At 43.4% G+C, this 19,474-nt stretch overlaps 2 protein-coding genes across 2 annotated transcripts; one reads left to right on the forward strand and one right to left on the reverse strand.

Annotated features, from left to right (window-relative positions):
• Nucleotides 1-5,507: 5,507 nt before the first annotated feature.
• On the forward strand, nt 5,508-7,976 carry LOC142955463 (tripartite motif-containing protein 16-like). The gene has a single exon (XM_076096982.1). It carries the CDS (start codon nt 5,641-5,643, stop codon nt 7,318-7,320), a length of 1,680 nt encoding a protein of 559 aa, XP_075953097.1. The 5' UTR covers nt 5,508-5,640; the 3' UTR covers nt 7,321-7,976.
• Nucleotides 7,977-11,789: 3,813 nt separating this feature from the next.
• On the reverse strand, nt 11,790-18,098 carry LOC142955520 (EF-hand and coiled-coil domain-containing protein 1). The gene is made up of 9 exons (XM_076097075.1): nt 17,492-18,098; nt 15,646-16,087; nt 15,416-15,550; nt 15,077-15,156; nt 14,683-14,812; nt 14,459-14,597; nt 13,677-13,775; nt 12,247-12,316; nt 11,790-12,147 (listed from the first exon to the last, which is right to left on the reverse strand). Exons 1-9 carry the CDS (start codon nt 18,096-18,098, stop codon nt 11,978-11,980), a joined length of 1,872 nt encoding a protein of 623 aa, XP_075953190.1. The 3' UTR covers nt 11,790-11,977.
• Nucleotides 18,099-19,474: the final 1,376 nt, after the last annotated feature.

Below are 19,474 nucleotides of genomic sequence, written 5' to 3' on the forward strand. Positions count from 1 at the left end.
ACACAGATGAGCGGGTTTGGCGCATCAGAATTACTCCTGATGTTTAATCAGACTCCTGATGTTGTCTGTTAAATGAAGCTTTCTTTTTCTTGGAAGTTGTCGGCTCTTCTTCTGTCTCCTTAGTGGCCTTTCACCCTTTGCAAAGAAGCTCTCCAACAGTTATTTACTCATTTTCGCTAGTTTGCGGGCTTCATTTTTGAGGTAACATATCACGTGACCGAGACAAAGCTTCTTGACATGTGTCAAGAGGTACAGGCGGATGAAATTGCGAGAGAATCCCATTTTCAAAATAAAACTTCTTTTAGACTCTGATAATCAATAAAACAGAAATAATATAATATTTATTTTTCCTGTGCGGCCCGGTACCGGTCCGCGGCCCGGTGGTTGGGGACCACTGCTCTAAACTAAAGCTAACCTCAGTTACTATAACCCAGTGGTTCTCAAACTGTGGGGCGCGTGCCTCTAGAGGGGCGCGGTGGTATTACAGGTGGGGCGCAGGGGGAAATGCAGAACCCGCTCATCCAGGCCGAGCAACGAGGAACATTACGCGGCTACAATACCTCCACAAAGGCCCGCGTGTAAAATCCGGGAGTAACCGTGACTCTCTTAAGGGTTAGGTTTGGGTGGGGACGTGGCTTCCTAGTGGAAGTTATGGTTAGGGTTAGGGTTAGGGCAGAGTTAGGGTTAGATGGATACAAATAAATAAAATATACCTCCATAACACCCCGCCACTCTCGGCTCATACCTCCCCAGCAACGAGGCACATCACCCGGCCACAATACCTCCAGAATGTCCCCCGGGTGAAATCCGGGACTTGGTTTTATGGTTCCGAGTGGCGGGCGCTCATCCGTTGGCACCGGACGCGAGGTCTCCAGCCGCCCCCGCCGTGAGGCACCCCATCGTCAGGTCTGTCAGCCCTCGGAACAGGCTGCGGGGCAACAACTCGTGGGTGGCGGGGTAGAGGCGAGGCAGATCACAGAAAAATAATAAAGACTAGAGTATGGCAAAGATATGTTGATGAGAAACATATTTGTAATACGTCAAACACAAACGTAATCAGGGAGAAAATACGTTTATGGTCAAACGTAATTGAGAATGCATTTTAGTTTTGGGGGAACGTAATTTTTAGGAGACAGGACTGCTGTGTCACATGGAAAGTTGTGAATACTTCTATAAAAGGGGCAAGTAATGCTTTGTCTATTTATTTTTAGATTGCACACAAAGCAAATTGTACATATTATATTTATTCTATATATAAGGTTGTTTATTTTGTCATTTCATTTTGGCTCCGTTTCCTTGTCACCTTGTTGTTTTTTGTCATTTTTCTCTTCTCTTTTATGTTTTTTTTTGTTTTCTTTGCTAAAGGCCAGTAGAGCTTCTTGGTGCTCACCGGCGGTGAGGCTAACGAATAGCACGGTGCCTAATACCAGTCTTTACACACCTCGCACATCTGCGCACACGCACACACACACACACACCCTGTCACACACAGGGAAAGCATACTTATAAAACATAGAATGGCCTTAACCTATGAGAGCCGAGCTCAACTCAGAGTAACCCAATCAGGAGCTAGGTTCGCCACAGAGTAGCGTCTCTTTAATTAGCTTTGATTAATAAAAGATGTACAGTTGATTATGATTGTAATGTAATAATGACTTTATATGACGCAGCAGCGGAGAGGAGGGCGGGTGGCATCAGTCGCAAGCTTTGTGTTCACGTCGTGAATGTGCAAAGATGAGGACTTTGAGGCTGAATAAGCTGAGTAGGCTGGTTTTACGGGTCAGGAATTAGAAGTAAGAGTTCACGCCACAAACACAGCAACAACAAAAAAAGGGCAACATGACAAAATGTCACTTCTCCTTATGTTTCCAGATGTTTCCACCTGTATATGAAATAGCCAGCTTTTTAAAAACCCTTCAACCACCTACTGCCTTGTTAGCCTCAGTGCTTCAAACCCTCAAGCCCCTGAATCCTTACGTTGCCAACGCCCACGTCAAGGTGGAGCCTTTGATTCAGACACTAAACCTCCACCTGTCTCGGTCAGCTCTGCTGCCTCTGAGAAACCGACAAAACACACTGGTACCCGTCTCACTGGGGCCGAGGTCTTTGCATTCTCTGTGTGCTCTCTTTGTAAAAGCCCTCCCTCTGTGAGGCTGGAGGAAGGCTCTCTCCCTGCAGGACTTTGTACATTGCTGGAAATAAAGGACTATATTATTTCATACCATTCCTCAGTCTTATTGTCTGTTTCTGTCAGCTTTTGCTGTAAGTGTGTCGGTGATCTGACAGGATCCATGCACTCCAGTCTGCTCATCTTTTGTTCAGATGTTCAGAAGCAGAGATGAAGCATATGATCGTAGATATGCTAACTGTGGTCAATGGTTTGTTTTACTGTCTCTTAGCTGCTCCGCCACAAATTACAAATTGCGTCACCTATTTCCCTCGAGAGATAAACTGCACTTTACAGACCTCCGAACGTTCTGTAAAGTGATATTGACAGCATTATCCCCACAGGATAATAACTAGTTACCACAAGATAATAACTAGTTACCACAAGATAACATAACTAACATGAACTCCATCAGTGATAACTTAAGGTGGACTGTTTTCAAAATAGTAACACATCTGACGGTGTGCGTCCCCTTAGAGCTCCAGAGATCAATCTGAGGGTCACAAGACAGTTAACATGAGAAGAGAAGAGAAACAATTCATCTGGTTTTACTCTTGTTTTGTGAGATTAGGAACAAAATTGAAAATGTTCTAGAGTCAAACTTTCTGTATCCCAATGGCAATACAACTGAAGTCATTTTATTTGGACCACATGCATTTGACCAACATTATATCTTCTCATCTTTGACCCTTTGACCTCTTCTGTTGAACCATTCAATTCAGGTCAACTCATGCTCACTCTTTCATGTATGTTTAGATCTTAAATGACACAAAGATAACAACTAAACACATGATGTATACAACTAGGTTGCAAATGAACCATAAACATCAAATATCAGATGAAATAATCAGCATTCAATACATCTGTATCAATAACCTAGATAATAAACAAAGGCACAGGTAAATATAACTAAATCTATGGTTTAAATAGCTACTCAGCTCAATATACTGTCTTGTTATTAAGAGTCAGAACAAGCCTAACTTCTTTATATTGGAATCACAGATTGTGAATATAAGTTATTGTGATGCAATCTGCTGACATTATGAAAAACATCAACTGTGCATGACTGTGGATGATATAAACTCATACTGAGCACACAGATGTTTAAAGATATGAGATAAAGTATTGATCTTTATTCAAATAAGGTTTTAGTTCAATTGTACAGATGCTGATCAGCCTTCAACGTTGCAGCTGCAGCTTTTGTTTTCATCACTAGATTCCGCTTGATCACCCTGATGACGTCACGTTTGTAAAATACCAAATCTTTCTGAATTAATAACTCTCTCGCCGGGTGCGGTGGCGCGCGCCTGTAATCCCAGTTACCGGGAGGCTGAGGCTGGAGGATCGTTTGAGCTCAGGAGCTCTGAGCTGCAGCGGACTATGAAGATCAGGTGTCCGCACTAAGTTCGGTATCGGTATGGTGCTCCTGGGGGAGCCCGGGACCACCAGGTGGTCTAAGGAGGGGTGCACCGGCCCAGGTCGGAGACGGAGCAGGTCAAAGCCCCCGTGCCGCTCAGTAGTGGGATCGCGCCTGTGAATAGACGCTGTAGTGCAGCCTGAGTAACACAGCGGGACCCAGTCTTCTTACACTCTGTCTACTGTTCAACAAGCAGCTGATACAACAACAAGGTGTTTACATGTTACAGCAGCTTCATCACTGCTTCTTTATATTCTAGTTCCCATGAAAACATTCAGAAACCAGTTGTGTGTGTTTGTCCTACAGCGCCTCCACCTGGAGGAGAGGAGCAATGAGCACCAATCACAGCAGTCAGTGCAGCTCCACACATACAGCAAACTAACGGGGCTTTCTTTATGACGTTCAATCAACGTGATGGAGAGGTGAACAGTCACAAACAAACACTTTCTCTTTGTTTTTATGTTCAAATAACACAAATATGTCCATAATAATACTTCAAGGTATCAACATCTGGATGAAAATCATTTAGAAATGTGTTTTTCTATCTTGTTGTAAATGTGTTGTTTTCATTGAGTGAATCTTCTATCAGCCTTAAATATGAACAGTAGCTGTGAAACAATACAGAGAGCTCATGGTTCAGCAGCACAACACGTGGTTTACAGTTTGAAGTGACTGAAGCTCAGAGAGATGGAGTAGTTACAGAGCAGGTAACACTCTCAACACATGTGCCATGCCATGTGTATGTTTCTGCTTCATGTGCTTCATTCTCCAAAATGTTGGTCTGTTACTCTAATATATATATTTATACTTTTTACTTTCTGATAAATGAGTTGATACAAATTATTTATTGGTTAAAATGCTGATGTTTCTCAATGTAAATAATAAATCATCATGTCTGCACTTAGAAATGTTATTAGTCTTTAATAAACCGTCTTGAGTTTCTCAATTTCACATCAGCCATCAATAAAAGCCTGTCAACCAGAATAATATTTTATCATTTATTAATAAAGAATTATGTAACACATTATATGAAGGTCATGTCTATAATGCTTAATAAGCACAATCTTAACACATTATAATGCATAAAGCTTCATAACAAGGCATCCTATAGGATCATCTCATCACATGTATCACCTGCATCAACTGGACACCTGTGAGACCAAATGTGAAGAAACTAGAACGTCTTCAAGATGTTTTTCTGGACCGATCAGTCTAAAAAAAAGAAAAGAATGATGATAATAATGAATAAAATGAAATACAATCAATACAAGAATTACAATGAAAAACAAAATAATAATTAATGAATGAAATAATATTCAACCCGGTTGACCCGGCCTGGCTGATCCTACTGACCTGTTCTGGAGCTCCCTGACGGTGCCCTGGTCGTGGTTTGCTGCCAGTGGTCGGGGCGATACTGCCCCTGACTTTGTTTTTGTTGTTATTTTGTAATTTATGTACTTTCTTATGGTCTTTACTTCACACACACACACACACACACACACACACACACACACACACACACACACACACACACACACACACACACACACACACACACACACACACACACACACACACACACACACACACACACACACACACACACACACACACACACGATGTTTGCTGGCTTGTATCTCACTGTTCTTGTCGTCCTCTTGTTGTTATGTTTATGTATTGTCTCTTGTCTTGTAATAAAAAAAGAGAAATGTTTTCTAAAGTGGAGCAGGTTTTAACTGAGGCTCTGCTTGTAAATGAGGAAGCAAAGTTCACATTCACAGCGCTGCTCCTCTTCCTGGAATGAAGCACAGCTTGATAACCCCTCCTTCTTCCTCCTGCTCTCAAACACAGCCGGCTCCACTCTGTCCACGTGTTTCCTTGTTCCCTCCCCTTCAGATCTACAGTTTTAAAGATGGGTGTAACCAACATGGTGGTGAAGCGATAGAGCTGACAGGCTCCATTCACTGAACAAACACATGTTGTTCAGATCAGAAGTCAAAGCAGAGTCACTTCTAGTGAAGCGAAACTCAGACAGTCGTTGTCACTGAGAGGTGAAATGGCGCAGAAAGGAGTTCAGCTGGATCGGGAAGCCTTCTCTTGTTCCATCTGTCTGGATCTACTGAAGGATCCGGTGACTACTTCCTGTGGACACAGCTACTGCATGAACTGTATTAAAAGCTTCTGGGATGAAGAGGATGTGAAGAAACTCCACAGCTGCCCTCAGTGTAGGCAGACCTTCACACCGAGGCCTCTCCTGCTGAAAAACACCATGTTAGCAGTTTTAGTGGAGGAGCTGAAGAAGACTGGACTCCAAGCTGCTCCTGCTGATCACTGCTATGCTGGACCTGAAGATGTGTCCTGTGATGTCTGCACTGGGAGGAAACGGAAAGCCCTCAAGTCCTGTCTCATCTGTCTGGTCTCTTATTGTGAGGAACACCTCCAGCCTCATTATGATGTGGCTCAATTAAAGAAGCACAAGCTGGTGGACCCCTCCAAGAAGCTCCAGGAGAACATCTGCTCTCGTCACGATGAGGTGATGAAGATGTTCTGCCGTACTGATCAGCAGTGTATCTGTTACCTCTGCTCTGTGGATGAACACAAAGGCCACGACACAGTCTCAGCTGCAGCAGAAAGGACTGAGAGGCAGAGAGAGCTGGAGGTGAGTCGACTAAACATCCAGCAGAGAATCCAGGACAGAGAGAAAGACGTGAAGCTGCTTCAGCAGGAGGTGGAGGCCGTCAATCGCTCTGCCGACGAAGCGGTGAAGGACAGCGAGAAGATCTTCACCGAGCTGATCCGTCTCATGGAGAAAAGAAGCTCCGATGTGAAGCAGCAGGTCAGATCCCAGCAGAAAAGTGAAGTGAGTCGAGTCAAAGAGCTTCAGGAGAAGCTGGAGCAGGAGATCTCTGAGCTGAAGAGGAGAGACGCTGAGCTGAAGCTGCTCTCACACACAGAGGATCACAACCAGTTTCTACACAACTACCCCTCACTGTCACCACTCAGAGAACCTACAGACTCGTCCGGCATCGATATCCGTCCTCTGAGCTACTTTGAGGACGTGACGGCGGCTGTGTCAGAAGTCAGAGATAAACTACAGGACGTTCTGAGAGAGAAGAGGACAAACGTCTCACTGGCAGTGACTGAAGTGGACGTTTTACTGTCACACTCACAAGCAGAGCCCAAGACCAGAGCTGAGTTCTTAAGATATTCAAGTGAAATCACACTGGATCCAAACACAGCACACACACTGCTGTTATTATCTGAGGGGAACAGAAAAGCAACAGCTATGAGAGAACAACAGTCTTATTCTAGTCACCCAGACAGATTCACTACATATCGTCAGGTCCTGAGTAGAGAGAGTCTGACTGGACGTTGTTACTGGGAGGTGGAGTGGAGAGGAGGAGAAGTTTTTGTAGCAGTCGCATACAAGAATATCATCAGAACATGGAGCTTTGATGAATGTGGTTTTGGAAGAAATGACAAATCTTGGGCGTTACGTTGTAACAAAAACAGTTTTATATTTTTGTACAACAATATCCAAACTCCCGTCTCAGGTCCTCAGTCCTCCAGAGTAGGAGTGTACCTGGATCACAGAGCAGGTATTCTGTCTTTCTACAGCATCTCTGAAACCATGACTCTCCTCCACAGAGTCCAGACCACATTCACTCAGCCTCTCTATGCTGGACTTTGGTTTTGTTATCATGGAGACACTGCTGAGTTCTGTAAACTAAAATAGACAGAAGTGATTCATGGAACAGCAGATTCATTTCTGTTAAACTCATTTTGTGTCCATTTTTGCTGAGACCTGATTTTCTTTCACCTGTCAATCAAACATTGAGGGCGGTACTTTGACATCTTGTCATTATTGTTGTGTACATGTTTGAGTTTCTTTAGGTGGAGCTCCTTCCTGTGTCTGTTAAACCATGGAGGCTATCACTGCTCATGATGATCTTTGTTGACCTGAACTGACATTTCTCTGCAGGAAAATGTAAACTTCTCTGAGGTCTAAATGTTTGTTGAAAATGTGTATTGATGTATTTGTTAGTTGTTGTTTCTCTTCCACTGCATGTGTCTTAAAGAGAGAAATCACCAGAGCTTCTTTTATCCAAGATATTTTGTTCTCACCACTTTCTGTAAAGATGTTTCATTCAATTTACATTTATTTATTTAAAAGACTAAATGTTGCTGTTGTCTGAATTGATGTGTCATACTGATGGATGTGAACAAATTGAAGGTTTACATGATAAAGAAAGTAATCTTGTTTCAAGAAGAACAAAGACTCTGATCTTGTTGTAAGAACAATCAGTCTATTGAGAAGGAAACTCGTCTGTTTGGAACTCTTTTTTTTTTTTTAAGATCCAATGATTTTATATTAAAAGTCTCTTTCAATTATTTTACAATGTGTAGTTGTCTTTAGCCCGACCGAGCCCAATTTGGGGTTCGAGCGGTACCGTGGTACCGGTACCGAGGTTCCGAATGGACTTTTCATCAAGAAATATCAAAAATGCTCCAGACATATTAAATACCGAATTAACAAAAAAAGTCTGGGCAAAATCATCATACCAGCCATTTTACACAATTATACACAAACTAATTCAATAAACTAGAAGATTTATCACAAAATCACGGATTTTTCTCCAGAAAATCGGCGAACTGTGCACCCGATTTTCATCTTTCATCACAAAGCCGGCAGCGATCATGGCGGATGGATATATGATTTCGCACTAGGGCTCGATACGGCGTCGACCCAACGTGTCCAAATTGACTTCCGTCAAACCATTCAAAAGTTACATGACTAAAGCCAAGAAACCACACACTGCTCTCCAGAAAAACAATTGAAAGTCAGCATACCTTTTGGTGATTTTCGTGCCGAAAAACGCAGGCAATCCATTGAAATCCGATGCAGCAAAAATAGTCCGTCTCCTCCTCTCTGTCTCTGCAGTGAAATGAACCGGCTGGCACCTTCTATGAGGAAATGGCCAGCAGTTTTCTGCTGGACCAATGGATTTTACGCATAGGGGCTGGGCCAAGCATATCTCGATTTTGAGTGGCTAAAAGGCTGTCAATCTTCGAAATAACCCGCGTAGTGCTTCAGTTAACAGGTTCGTTCGACATAAACCAGCCGTGCGCAGAATCGATCACCGGCGATCGGCACACAATAGGCTCGTTCGAGTTGAACTGCGCCTCGCCTGGAAAGCAGACTGAGAGCAGGCGGACGTAGAAAGGGGCGTTGACAAAAAACTGCGTTCAAGTCGGACCGTTTTCAGCCGCCTGCTTCTTCTTCTTCTTCTTCTTTCTTTTGCTTTTTTAGGCGGTTGGCAAACAGCTTTCGGGTGCAAATACATATACATATGTGTGTAAATGAATAAAGATATGTATATAAATAAATATATATATATATATATCTATATATATACATATAGAAAAAATAAATAATAATACATTTCTTTCACAAATTCTATTCATTAGTGTTGTTGACTCTAAATATTCCAGAAAAAGTTTCCAACATTTGTCACTAAAGCTTTCCTCTCCAATCTCTCTTAGACCTTTTTTCAAAACTGGCTCTAAAATCTGCAGCCGCCTCGCTCACGTGAGATCATCGTTACTCACGTTTTCATGACGTCAGAGCAAGTCGGACGCAAATCTACCCAGCATGCATTGTGCGCCGATCGCCGGTGATCGATTCTGCGCACGCCTGGCTCAAGTCGAACGAGCCTAATGCATGCTGGGTAGATTTGCGTCTGACTTGCTCTGACGTCATGAAAACATGCGTAACGTTGATCTCACATGAGTGAGGCGGCCGCAGATTTTAGAGCCAGGCGATGCAGAATTGCTCTCCACCGACTGCATGACCCCAGGGCATGATGGGACTTGCGCTGACGTCATGATCACGTGGGCAACGATAACCTCAGAGAGCGGGGTGCCGCAGATTTTAGAGCCAGGCGCTGCAGTTGCTCTCCACTGACTGCGTGACCCCAGGGCATGATGGGAAGCTTCTTGCTGTCTTCGGATCAAAGAGCTGATTGGCTCTTAGATTTCCTTTAGTGGAAAAGGTGGGCGATCGTGGCTCACTGGGTTAAGAGGGTTGTCTGGTGTCCACAATGTCGGCTGTTCAAGCTTTGGCCTTTGACGTGTCATGTGTCGCATGTCAAAGACAGCCCACTGCTCCCCTTATATAGGGATGGGTCAAATGCAGAGACAAATGTATCTGTAAGAGCCATTTTGTATTCTTAACAGTTTTTGTATTTTATGTTTATTGCAAAAGTATGTGTGTTATGCTCTTTAGAATGTTTACCATATAATAGAGTTAAAAGATTGGTCATGTTGTAAAATGTGCTTCAAATGTGTGTTTTTGCCCTTTGAAGATAAAGGCTCCTCTATTCTGTCCTGCTATTGGATAATTATTGGTTGACTCCTTTAAGTGAGTTTCAGTGTAAGTTAGGCTTTGATGGAGCAGGATGTGGAGCAACAATTTTTCTGACCGCAGATTCTAGATCGCAGATTATAGACTTTTTAGTTATAGCCAGCTTAAGTCAATGTTTTAGTACTCCAGTTATTACCTAAGGAAATTGTTTTCAACTCTAACGAGCCTAACCTCTTCCGCATTCAACAAGGTGTCACATGATGAAATCCGCCAATCACAGGCCTTACAAAGCTTACATAGACACTGACTGAGAGGAGATTTTTTTTTAAGGAGGAGAGACATGGGAGCTGAAAATTGCTGAACACGGCTGAAAATGATTCCAAACTGCTTTATTACGATGTATTGAACACTCTTAGTGATAAAGCAAGTGAATATATAGTTAATATGTAGTTATATAGTATATAAAATTAGAATAGAGGCGCGCAAAAGCTGGTTCCAAAAATGAGAATTCGGCTTGAAACTCTGTACTCAGACCTCATTTATGCTGGCCTGCTTCACTCAATCTAAGGAAAATGTGCTTGTAGAGATCACAATGATGTTGTGCTATGACTGTGGAGTATTTTTAGGCTTCAATCTGCATTATTTCAAATAAATATTTTCAATAAAAGTGCTTTTTTTTCAAGGGGAACCTGAAACTTTTCAATTTGAGCTGTGTGCATCTTCATTCACTGTTAACCAGTAACATATACACAATATTTACACATCTGAACAGGTCTCTCACAAGTTTTAACTGTATTATACCATCAAAATTATTAAAATAGACCTTGTAGTTTCAGATTTACAGTCTTTAAGTATGGGTATGCAATTTTCGAGCAGAGGCCTAAAAATAGGGCTAGGGTTTATTAAAGGAAGACCTTCTTTCAGTGGTCTAGGATTCAAACTGCCTGCAGTCATCAGAGTGTTCCTGTCAGTGGGTTTAGTGGGAATACTTGTTTGTAGCTTTTCTAACTCACCACTGAACTCAAGACAAATATCATTACAGATCAGCTCCAAACTGCCTCATGAGGAGCAGAATGAATCCACATCTCTGGTTACTAGTAAATCCTTCTCATCAACAATGAGAGCTCTGCTCTTCAGCAGCATGTCAGTGTGTCTTGTATGTAGGAGGGCAAAGCGTTCAGCAGCTTCTTCATGTGTGAGTCCACAAACATGTGAGACTTGAGATGAATCCTCACATGTTCAGTTCAACTGTTACTATTTAGTTTGGAGACAACTTGTTGTATTTTATATTTCAACCACAAGATGGCGCCATGATATGTAAAGCACACACAGGTGAGACGTTAATGCAGGTGATACATGTGATGTTTGATCACCAGTGACGTCATTCTATTATAGGATGCCTTGTTAACATGTTTGTAACTTAGACTTCTTGCTCGGCACTGAAGAAGACACTTGTGGAAACGTTGGGCTTTTGATTCAGCACAATGTTGTTGAAATAAATAGAGATTGATGAAGTGAACAAGTGTGTGTGTGTGTGTGTGTGTGTGTGTGTGTGTGTGTGTGTGTGTGTGTGTGTGTGTGTGTGTCCAGCAGCACAAGTTTGATGAGGTTGAGCTGTTTCTTTGTTTGAAATTCATAAGGCACAATATGCACATATGTGGATTTTTCCATGTGAAACCTTTTGATCCACTGACGTTGAGTATATGAGTTGCAGTGTGAGTGTGTCCAGATCCAACAGTAAGCGGCCTCGTAAACATGAGACACTGTTTAGAGTCTGCAGTGAAATATATCATTTTGATTCATCATGCCAGAGCTCTCTGTATCAACGCTTACACTGGTAATAAAGTGTTTGGATAAAACAATTTAATCATTGAAATTAAATAGATACAGAATAAAACACAAAGAGCGTAAATATAATAAATCTTTAAATACATTGAACCAGTTTCAAAATCTCCACAACTGGGACACTTTTATGAGTGCAAACAAGCCGAAGATAAAAGGGGGGAAAAGGATAAGTACGACAGTTCATCTAGCAGGAGATGAGCAGAAGGTTGATGCTGCTGGTGTTACACCCTGAAGATGAAACCAGGGGTTTCTCTCTGCTCTCTCCTCCTTCGTCATCCCCTCCGATCCCAAGGAGATCCCTGGAGGACAGCCGGACACAGAGGGCGTCAGCTACCTGCAAGACCTGAGACGGACCTGGGCGGGGAAATAGAAAAGTACCACCGATCAATTTTAGTAAGGCGCAACACTAAACTATGACTACATGGACAAGTGGAGGATGTAGAACACACCTACCGTCTCCACTCCTGCTGCACACATCCAGAGTGTCCATCACGATCTTCCCCAGGGCCCTGCGGGACACGTTCTACAGACAGGGTGAGAGGCGTTTCACTTCAGTTTTGGATGTTTGTCTATTTCATTTTTCATGAAAAACCAACACATCCTCATACTTTAATGACAGAAAGGTTTGTCTGCCGATGACTCCCAGAGCGACATTTATGACTGGAGAGAACCAGTCGTACGTTTTAAACACGTGGTTAACGCCGTGAATTGAAAGAAAACCACTGCTTGGTTTTCTAAGTATGTTTGTTGCGTGACGTGACGATACTTACATGAAGTAAAGTAAGTACGTTACATGAGTTAAAGTGAGTCAGGGCTGACTTTTGGTTTCACACGGGACACGAACACAGGTGTCCCGGGTGAAAGTCCCGTGTTGCTCTCTGTGTACTCTGTACTACGTCACATGACTTCCTTTTTTGCTCCCGTAATATATATCCCATAATATCTACGACCACTAGTTTGTCGTCTAACAACAGACGTAAATGTGGTTCTTAATAAGCTACTCGCGCAGAGATTTTTTGGGGGAGGACGCTCTGTGAAAAACACATACCAAACAGTAAAAACACAAAAAATGACATAAAGTCCCAAATCCAGCTTGATATGAACATACATAACATACTGTATATTGTGAAGCTTAATACAGATCATTAGAGGGGAACAGTATGGAGCCCCAAAGTGTTAGATCAATAATAAAAATCAATAATCATACGAATAAATTGTGTAAAATTTATACATGGAGTCATCTTTTATTTTACAATAGAATTTCTTACTACACAACAGTTTAAATTTAATAATTTCAGAGGGCGGTGACGACATTATTGTCGCGAAAAGTCACATTATGAGTTAAATGTGTCATTAAAAGTGACGTCATAGAATAAAACTTGAAATAAAAGAGTCATTTGGGGAAAAAAATTCCTTTTGAAAGTTGGTGTTCATACTGAAAGAAGAAATTATATCCAATACAACTATTATTCCAAGTGTAATAATGAAATAACTTTTCATAATAATTCATTTTGATATTTTTTTCCAAATATTTCAAAAGTTGTTGGTTCATATATATATATATATTACACACTTTATTCATATGTTTATATATTTAATAATGTCTTTTTTATTTATGTAATATTGAACACTCACTGGCATCTATCTCACACAGTTTCACCGTATCCACTCAGCTTAAACACTAATCTTTGTTTTGGTGTGTATCCTTCATCCTTCATCTCAGTAGCCCACTGACGTCCAACTAGGATGGAATGAACACTAGATGGCAGTGAAGAGGTTTGTGTGTGTGTGTGTGTGTGTGTGTGTGTGTGTGTGTGTGTGTGTGTGTGTGTGTGTGTGTGTGTGTGTGTGTCTGAGGTGAAAGCGCGTGTCGTGTTAATAACCTTGTTGCGTAGCTGCAGCAGCAGTGTGAGGGCATCCGCGAGTTTGTCCTCCAGCATCGACAGACGCGTCCTCGTCTTGTCCTCCTCTTCCTCGGGCCTCTGGGAAACAGTGAGGAGGAACACATGAATGCAAAACAAGCTCCTAAACTGTGTCCACAGTATGAGCAGTCAGAGGAGTAACCAGTTCCTAAAGCGCCCGGCAAAGTTACGTTTCTGGAGCACTGAGCGCTTCCACACACGGGGAGATAGCTGGCCATGTTTCATGACACAGACATATGAACTAATAATCTGTCCTCGTAGGAGGAGCAACTTCAAATACACGGGGATGGGAGCTTCAGCTCAACATACATTTCTCTATCTGGATGCAGAACCACGATGATGGTGGGTTGATGAAACCTTTGAGGTTGAAGGGACAGAGTATCTTCTGCATCTTCCTTCTCTTTGACTCCTCGAGGTCATCCAGCTTATTAATGAAGCAGCTTTATTAGTGGCAATGATGTGACAAGCATCGCTCTGTTCATCCTTCAGTCATTCAGTGTTGCTATTTGTCTTTCCTTACATTTGGCCAATACCCAGACTTGTCCACAGTTCAAAAGGAAACTTCTGTATTTTTCAACATGGACTATATTTTCCCAAAGTCTTTCCTCTAAGTGACTAATGGCGACAACAGTCTTTTTTAAATTCGCGGTATTGGGGAAGAAAGCTCAACTTATACATATTAAGACTCCAGAGCTTTGCAACTGTTTGCGACTCAGTCTGCACTCCAGGTTCCTCTCTCCCACCTTTTCTTTTTCCAAGCGTGTGCTCCCCTCTGGCTGCTCTTGGCTTTGTCCCGTCCAGCTGCAGCGCCCCCTGCTGATGAGGTTTCTATCGTGCAGGCAACTCTGAGAGACAACTTGATGGGCCGCGTGGTTCTGACATCTGGAGGAATAAGCAAAAACAAAGTGACATTTGGAATTGGAGGAGCGTGTCCACAGTGGCGGCAGCGTGTCAGGTGTTGGCTAACCCTTTGCCCCAGCCGTGCGGTCGGTGCTTCTTCACCTCCGACGGGCGGCACTGTCCTTCCTCCCTCGTCCCTCTGTCCTCCTCCTCTTCATCGGAGGCAGCTCTCCCCTCTACCGCTCTCTGCAGACACTCTGTAGAAGCTGTTACTTTACTATTTATATTTAATGCACTGTTGCAAAGCTTTGGTTAATGAAGAAATGTTCTGTGTAGCCTGTTGACCTTATTTTTTTTACACTTATTTCACTCTTATTTTGTTACACGTGTGCTTTTGCTGCTATGACAAGTCCAAAATGTCCGCCGTGGGAAAAAGGTCTAATGCAAAGCCTTAAATACATCAACAGCAACGATTCTAAAAATCTTGTTGGCCAACAGATGGGCCACGAGAGGTCATTCACCTGTCTTGCTGCAGGGGTCTGCTGCTCCGATTGGGCACATTTCCTGGTGGGCGGGGTCGGGGATGCAGGTGCAGCGGGATCTGAGGGTGGCAACCAAAAGAGAGAACATAACTCGTTTGTGCTTTGGCATGTGTATTTATTTTTTAACCTGGTGTGTGCGTGGTGTTTGTTGAAAGTTAACCCCATCTGCTTTTCACTCGGAACTCTCATTCAGTGTGACTTGTGTGTAACTTAAGCTGCTGGCTTTAGCGCAGGGAATTTCAAATCAGTAGAGCGCAGAGGCAAATGATATGTAAATAGATGCACACACATGCCCGTGCACACACACAGTTTTAGTACCTGTACTGGTGTAGCTCAGCCTCCAGTCGGGTGACCCTGGCCTGGAGCTGCGGCACAGACTGAGCCTGCTCCTGGATCATCCGAACCCTCTGAAGCCCCAAGCTCAGAGCCTCCCTGGCCTCCTCCGCCCGCCTCCTGATGGAGAGATCATCCCAGATCATCAAAGCCCTTCCTCTAACCTCCATCCACTCGAAACATCATCCAGTTAAATTCACTTTAAAGACCAAAACCTGATGTGAGCGTTCTCCTTCCTCAGCGCCGACTCCGCCCCGTGAAGCTTGCGCACCTCCTGGTACGCCCAGCGCAGCTCCTCCTCCAGGCGCTCGTTGAACTTCATGGCCTCCTCTAGCTGCCCGTCGCGCGAGGCTCGGATCAGCTTCAGCTCCCTCTCGAGGGGGTCCCGGATGTCCCGTCTCCTCGCCGCCCTCCTCGCCGCGTCTCCTCCGGCGCCACTGCAGTATCCTTTAATCCTGCGCGTCGGCACCAGTTTCCCCTGGTCGAGGGTGATGGAGGATGTCGGGGTTGAAGCTGCGGTTTTAAAGCTGGTGGGGGGAGGGAGTGTGCGGCTCCCCTCCCGCCGGAGGGCCACCTCCAGGGCCAGGCAGCGAGCGTCGCTCCCCTGCAGCGCCGAGCGGAGGTCCTCCACCAGCTCCCTCAGAGCTGCTACCTCATCTGGAGGAGAAGAAGAAGAAGAAGACAAAGACAAAAAAGATGAAAAAGACAACAATCATATCATTTTTCACACTTCCTGTGCTGCTTTTTCCATGTACTGTACCACCGTATGTTGTAGGTACTTTATTCAACTATATACTTTTAACACACTATATCTTAGAGGGAATATTAAATCAATCAATAATAATTTATATAATAATTTAATCATATGTGCAATAATGTGTTTTCAACCACTCAATCTGATTATATTGTATTTTTAGCTTTTGTTGTTTACTCATTTATTCTACTTTTACTGTGTCAGTATTTATTGTACTTTTGTTTTTGTTTTGTTTTGTCCTCTACTGTCCACTTTGCAGCTGAAATCCTTCAAATGTCCCCGCTGTGGGACTAATAAAGGATTATCTTACTTTAATAATCCAATACTGAAATATAATATGGAATACTTTAGTAAAACTATTTGTCTGCACTCCCGTATGTATACATACCTTTACTGAAGTGATGTGTTTGAATGCAGGATGTGTTCTGGTCAGTGTGGTATATACTTTTTCTGATGTAAAGGATCTGAATACATTCTCATTGCTATTTTGGGAGAATGTAAAACTATGGTGGAAATGAACTAAGTGAGGGCTCAAGTACTGTGCTTGGGTAATTCTGAGGCACTTGTATACTTACTTGGATATTTCCATCTTTATACTTCTACACCACATTTCAGAGGAAAGTATCACACTTTCTACTCCACTAAATGTATCTGGCAGCTTGGTTACTTCACAAGTTCACCACATCAAAAAATATAGAAGATTATAAAATCAAATGTTGTTCAAGATGAAATCCGTGGCTCCCTTTTTTCGGCCTCTGACCTCCTCATGTAAAAGCAGGTGTTTCTCCTCCTCATGTTTCAGATGTCCTTGAGTTGTCAGCAGTTACCAAAAAGTGAATCCCCCTCTGAACCTCACAGATAGTTCCATTTCATTCCAGCTCCACCTTGAGCAGTTAATGCAGTCAAAATGCTGCTCACACGTTGACATCATATATAACAACATGTCAGTCCCAGCTGGGGACCCTTTTCACATTGTTGTATTGGGACATTTGCGTAAGAAAAGGGGAACTGCCTCCACTCACAGAAGGAGAGAACAGATGGTGGAGGTGAAGAATATCACAGTAAACAAAGTGGGAAAGGTTACATGTTAAGATAAAAAAGAAGTTTAGGTAACTGGTGCTATTATAAATAATGAATAAATAAATGATGTGTGTTTTATATGAGTCGTCTTTGAGTCATTTCCCATTAACTGCAATAATCTTAAATATATGTGCAACAATTGAAGTTTAGGAACCCCTCAATATTCACTGGAGGCCTTTTAATGCAGTAACACGTGCAATATACAGACATCCAGGCTGGTGCGGTACCTGACTCGCGGTCATCTGCCGTTCGACCTTTAGTCGATCGGTGAACCGGTCCGTTCTGATCCCTCGCCAGATCAAAACTCACACATTTTCTCCGCCTGACGCGCGGCCACCGGAGCCGGATCTGTCTCTCCACCAGCTCCGTGTCCTCGGTGACGGGCAGGCGCCCGGCGCACTCCCCGGTGCCTCTGCCGCGCGCGCTGCGCACACGGAAATACCCACAGAGGCGCGAGTGGAAGTCTTTAAAGGAGAGCCGGCAGGGTAGCGCGGAGCACGCATCCCCAAACTCCTCGTCTTCCTCGCCCTTTTCTCTATCTCCGGCTCCCCATTTCGTCGTCCTGCTTTCTTTCTCCGCGGCGGCGAGTCCCAGCACGGCGCACAGCGCGGTGAAGTCCTCCGCCGACACCGCGTCGTCCCGGCTGGGGTGGGCCAGGTGGTGGAAGACCTCCTGCAGGTATTGGTCCATCCCGGTGGCCAGGACTACGATCTCGTTATCCGCGCCGGGATCGGGGCAGTGGTGATGTGCCAGCGCGCTCCGGAGCCACTCGCTTTTACGCGCTGCCCGCGGCGAGGGCTGCACGCGCTGCGGGACCAAAGCGATGTGCTCCATGACTGCACGTGAATCGATTCAAGTTTTGCCTCTGGATCTCACCGCATGGAAATCGTAATCACGGGAAATAGCATCGAATATGATTTTAGTCCAGAATTAGGATTTGTTTTTAAAACAGCCCTGAAGTGGGTTTGACGCTGCGCGATTGCCTGGAAACTTCACCTCGGATTCCTTCCCGGTGCATCCAGTCAAGATCTAATCCCCTCGGGTGAGGAAAAAAAAAGTCCCACTGAACCGACTCCACCCTTTTGTGTGCACACTCTGACCGCGCATGTGTGACAGACTGTACCAGTAAGGTGCGTTTCGACGCTTACAGTATGCAAGAAAATACAAACAATTGTGCTGCTGTGGTTGTTTGTTCACAAAAAAAGTGGCTCTCATATCAAGTATTGCCCAAAATACTTTGCAAGACGCATCTATAGCTCACAGTGTTCCTCCGCGGGGAGCACTGAGCGTCCTATATCTGATAAATGATCAGATTTATACATGCGTGTCACGCAAGAGAGCTTTGGAGGTAAATGATATCATTTGCAGAGCCTTGAGGCATTTTGTGGCTCTTGTCATCCGCGGGGACACAAACGATGGGTGAGTCACGGTGGGTTTCACTTTACACCTTTCACCAGAATGAATCTAGAGTGGATCTTGACTCACAGCAACAACGTCTCCTGATACTCTTCACCTTCTGTTCTCACTAACGTCACGCACGCGGACCTTCACGTGGAAGTCAAAGATGAATTTGTTTCCAGGGAGACAGAGCGGCAGGAAATACCTTTCCCCTCCCCTGACCGCCGCTTGTCTCCTCTCACCTGACAGCCATAACAAAGAGAGCGTCTTGGTTACACTCACCTGTGACGAGGCCATACCACACACATTACGCACCAATAACACTCCGCTGCTGCCACCCTGACCGCAGCATTTCACAGAATTCCAGCACATCAGAATTAGTGCCAAAAAACAATTTGGCACTAATTAAGGTATGAAAATGTGTCATGAAATACAATGATGTCAAATCGAAAAACATAAACGAAAAATGATATGAAAAATAAAGTCATTTTACAATTTTCACAATGAATAAAACAAAGCACCATAAGCAAAAAAACGTAAAATATGACAGTAGAAATTGACTAAAATGACATGATATATGAAGACGTCCAATGAAAAATCAAAGATAACTTCACAGATAATATTTAAACAATGGAATATTTTAAAAAAATAGATCAATTAAAATGTAAAGTAAAATAGCATGCACTCGACACAATGAAATGGAATACATAAAATAAAATGGATTCAATTAAAGGAAATTAAATCAATAAGACATTCAAATCTTTTGGCAAACATTCGTTTTAATGAGTTTTTGACAGACTATGTTATGACTT

Source organism: Anarhichas minor, unplaced genomic scaffold, assembly GCF_050575085.1.
Source record: "Anarhichas minor isolate MPS153535 unplaced genomic scaffold, ASM5057508v1 ptg000023l, whole genome shotgun sequence".
Classification (NCBI taxonomy): Eukaryota; Metazoa; Chordata; class Actinopteri; order Perciformes; family Anarhichadidae; genus Anarhichas; species Anarhichas minor.

What these genes read in the sequence shown, in the direction of transcription:
- LOC142955463 (XM_076096982.1), top strand. Translation starts at nt 5,641, where the DNA reads ATGGCGCAGAAAGGAGTTCAGCTGGATCGGGAAGCCTTCTCTTGTTCC.
- LOC142955520 (XM_076097075.1), bottom strand. Translation starts at nt 18,098, where the DNA reads ATGGAGCACATCGCTTTGGTCCCGCAGCGCGTGCAGCCCTCGCCGCGG. An exon ending in AGACCCCTGCAGCAAGACAG is followed by an intron (nt 14,813 to 15,076) that starts GTGAATGACCTC and finishes CAGCTTCTACAG; the next exon opens with AGTGTCTGCAGAGAGCGGTA. An exon ending in TGCTGCAGCTACGCAACAAG is followed by an intron (nt 12,317 to 13,676) that starts GTTATTAACACG and finishes CCCTGTCTGTAG; the next exon opens with AACGTGTCCCGCAGGGCCCT.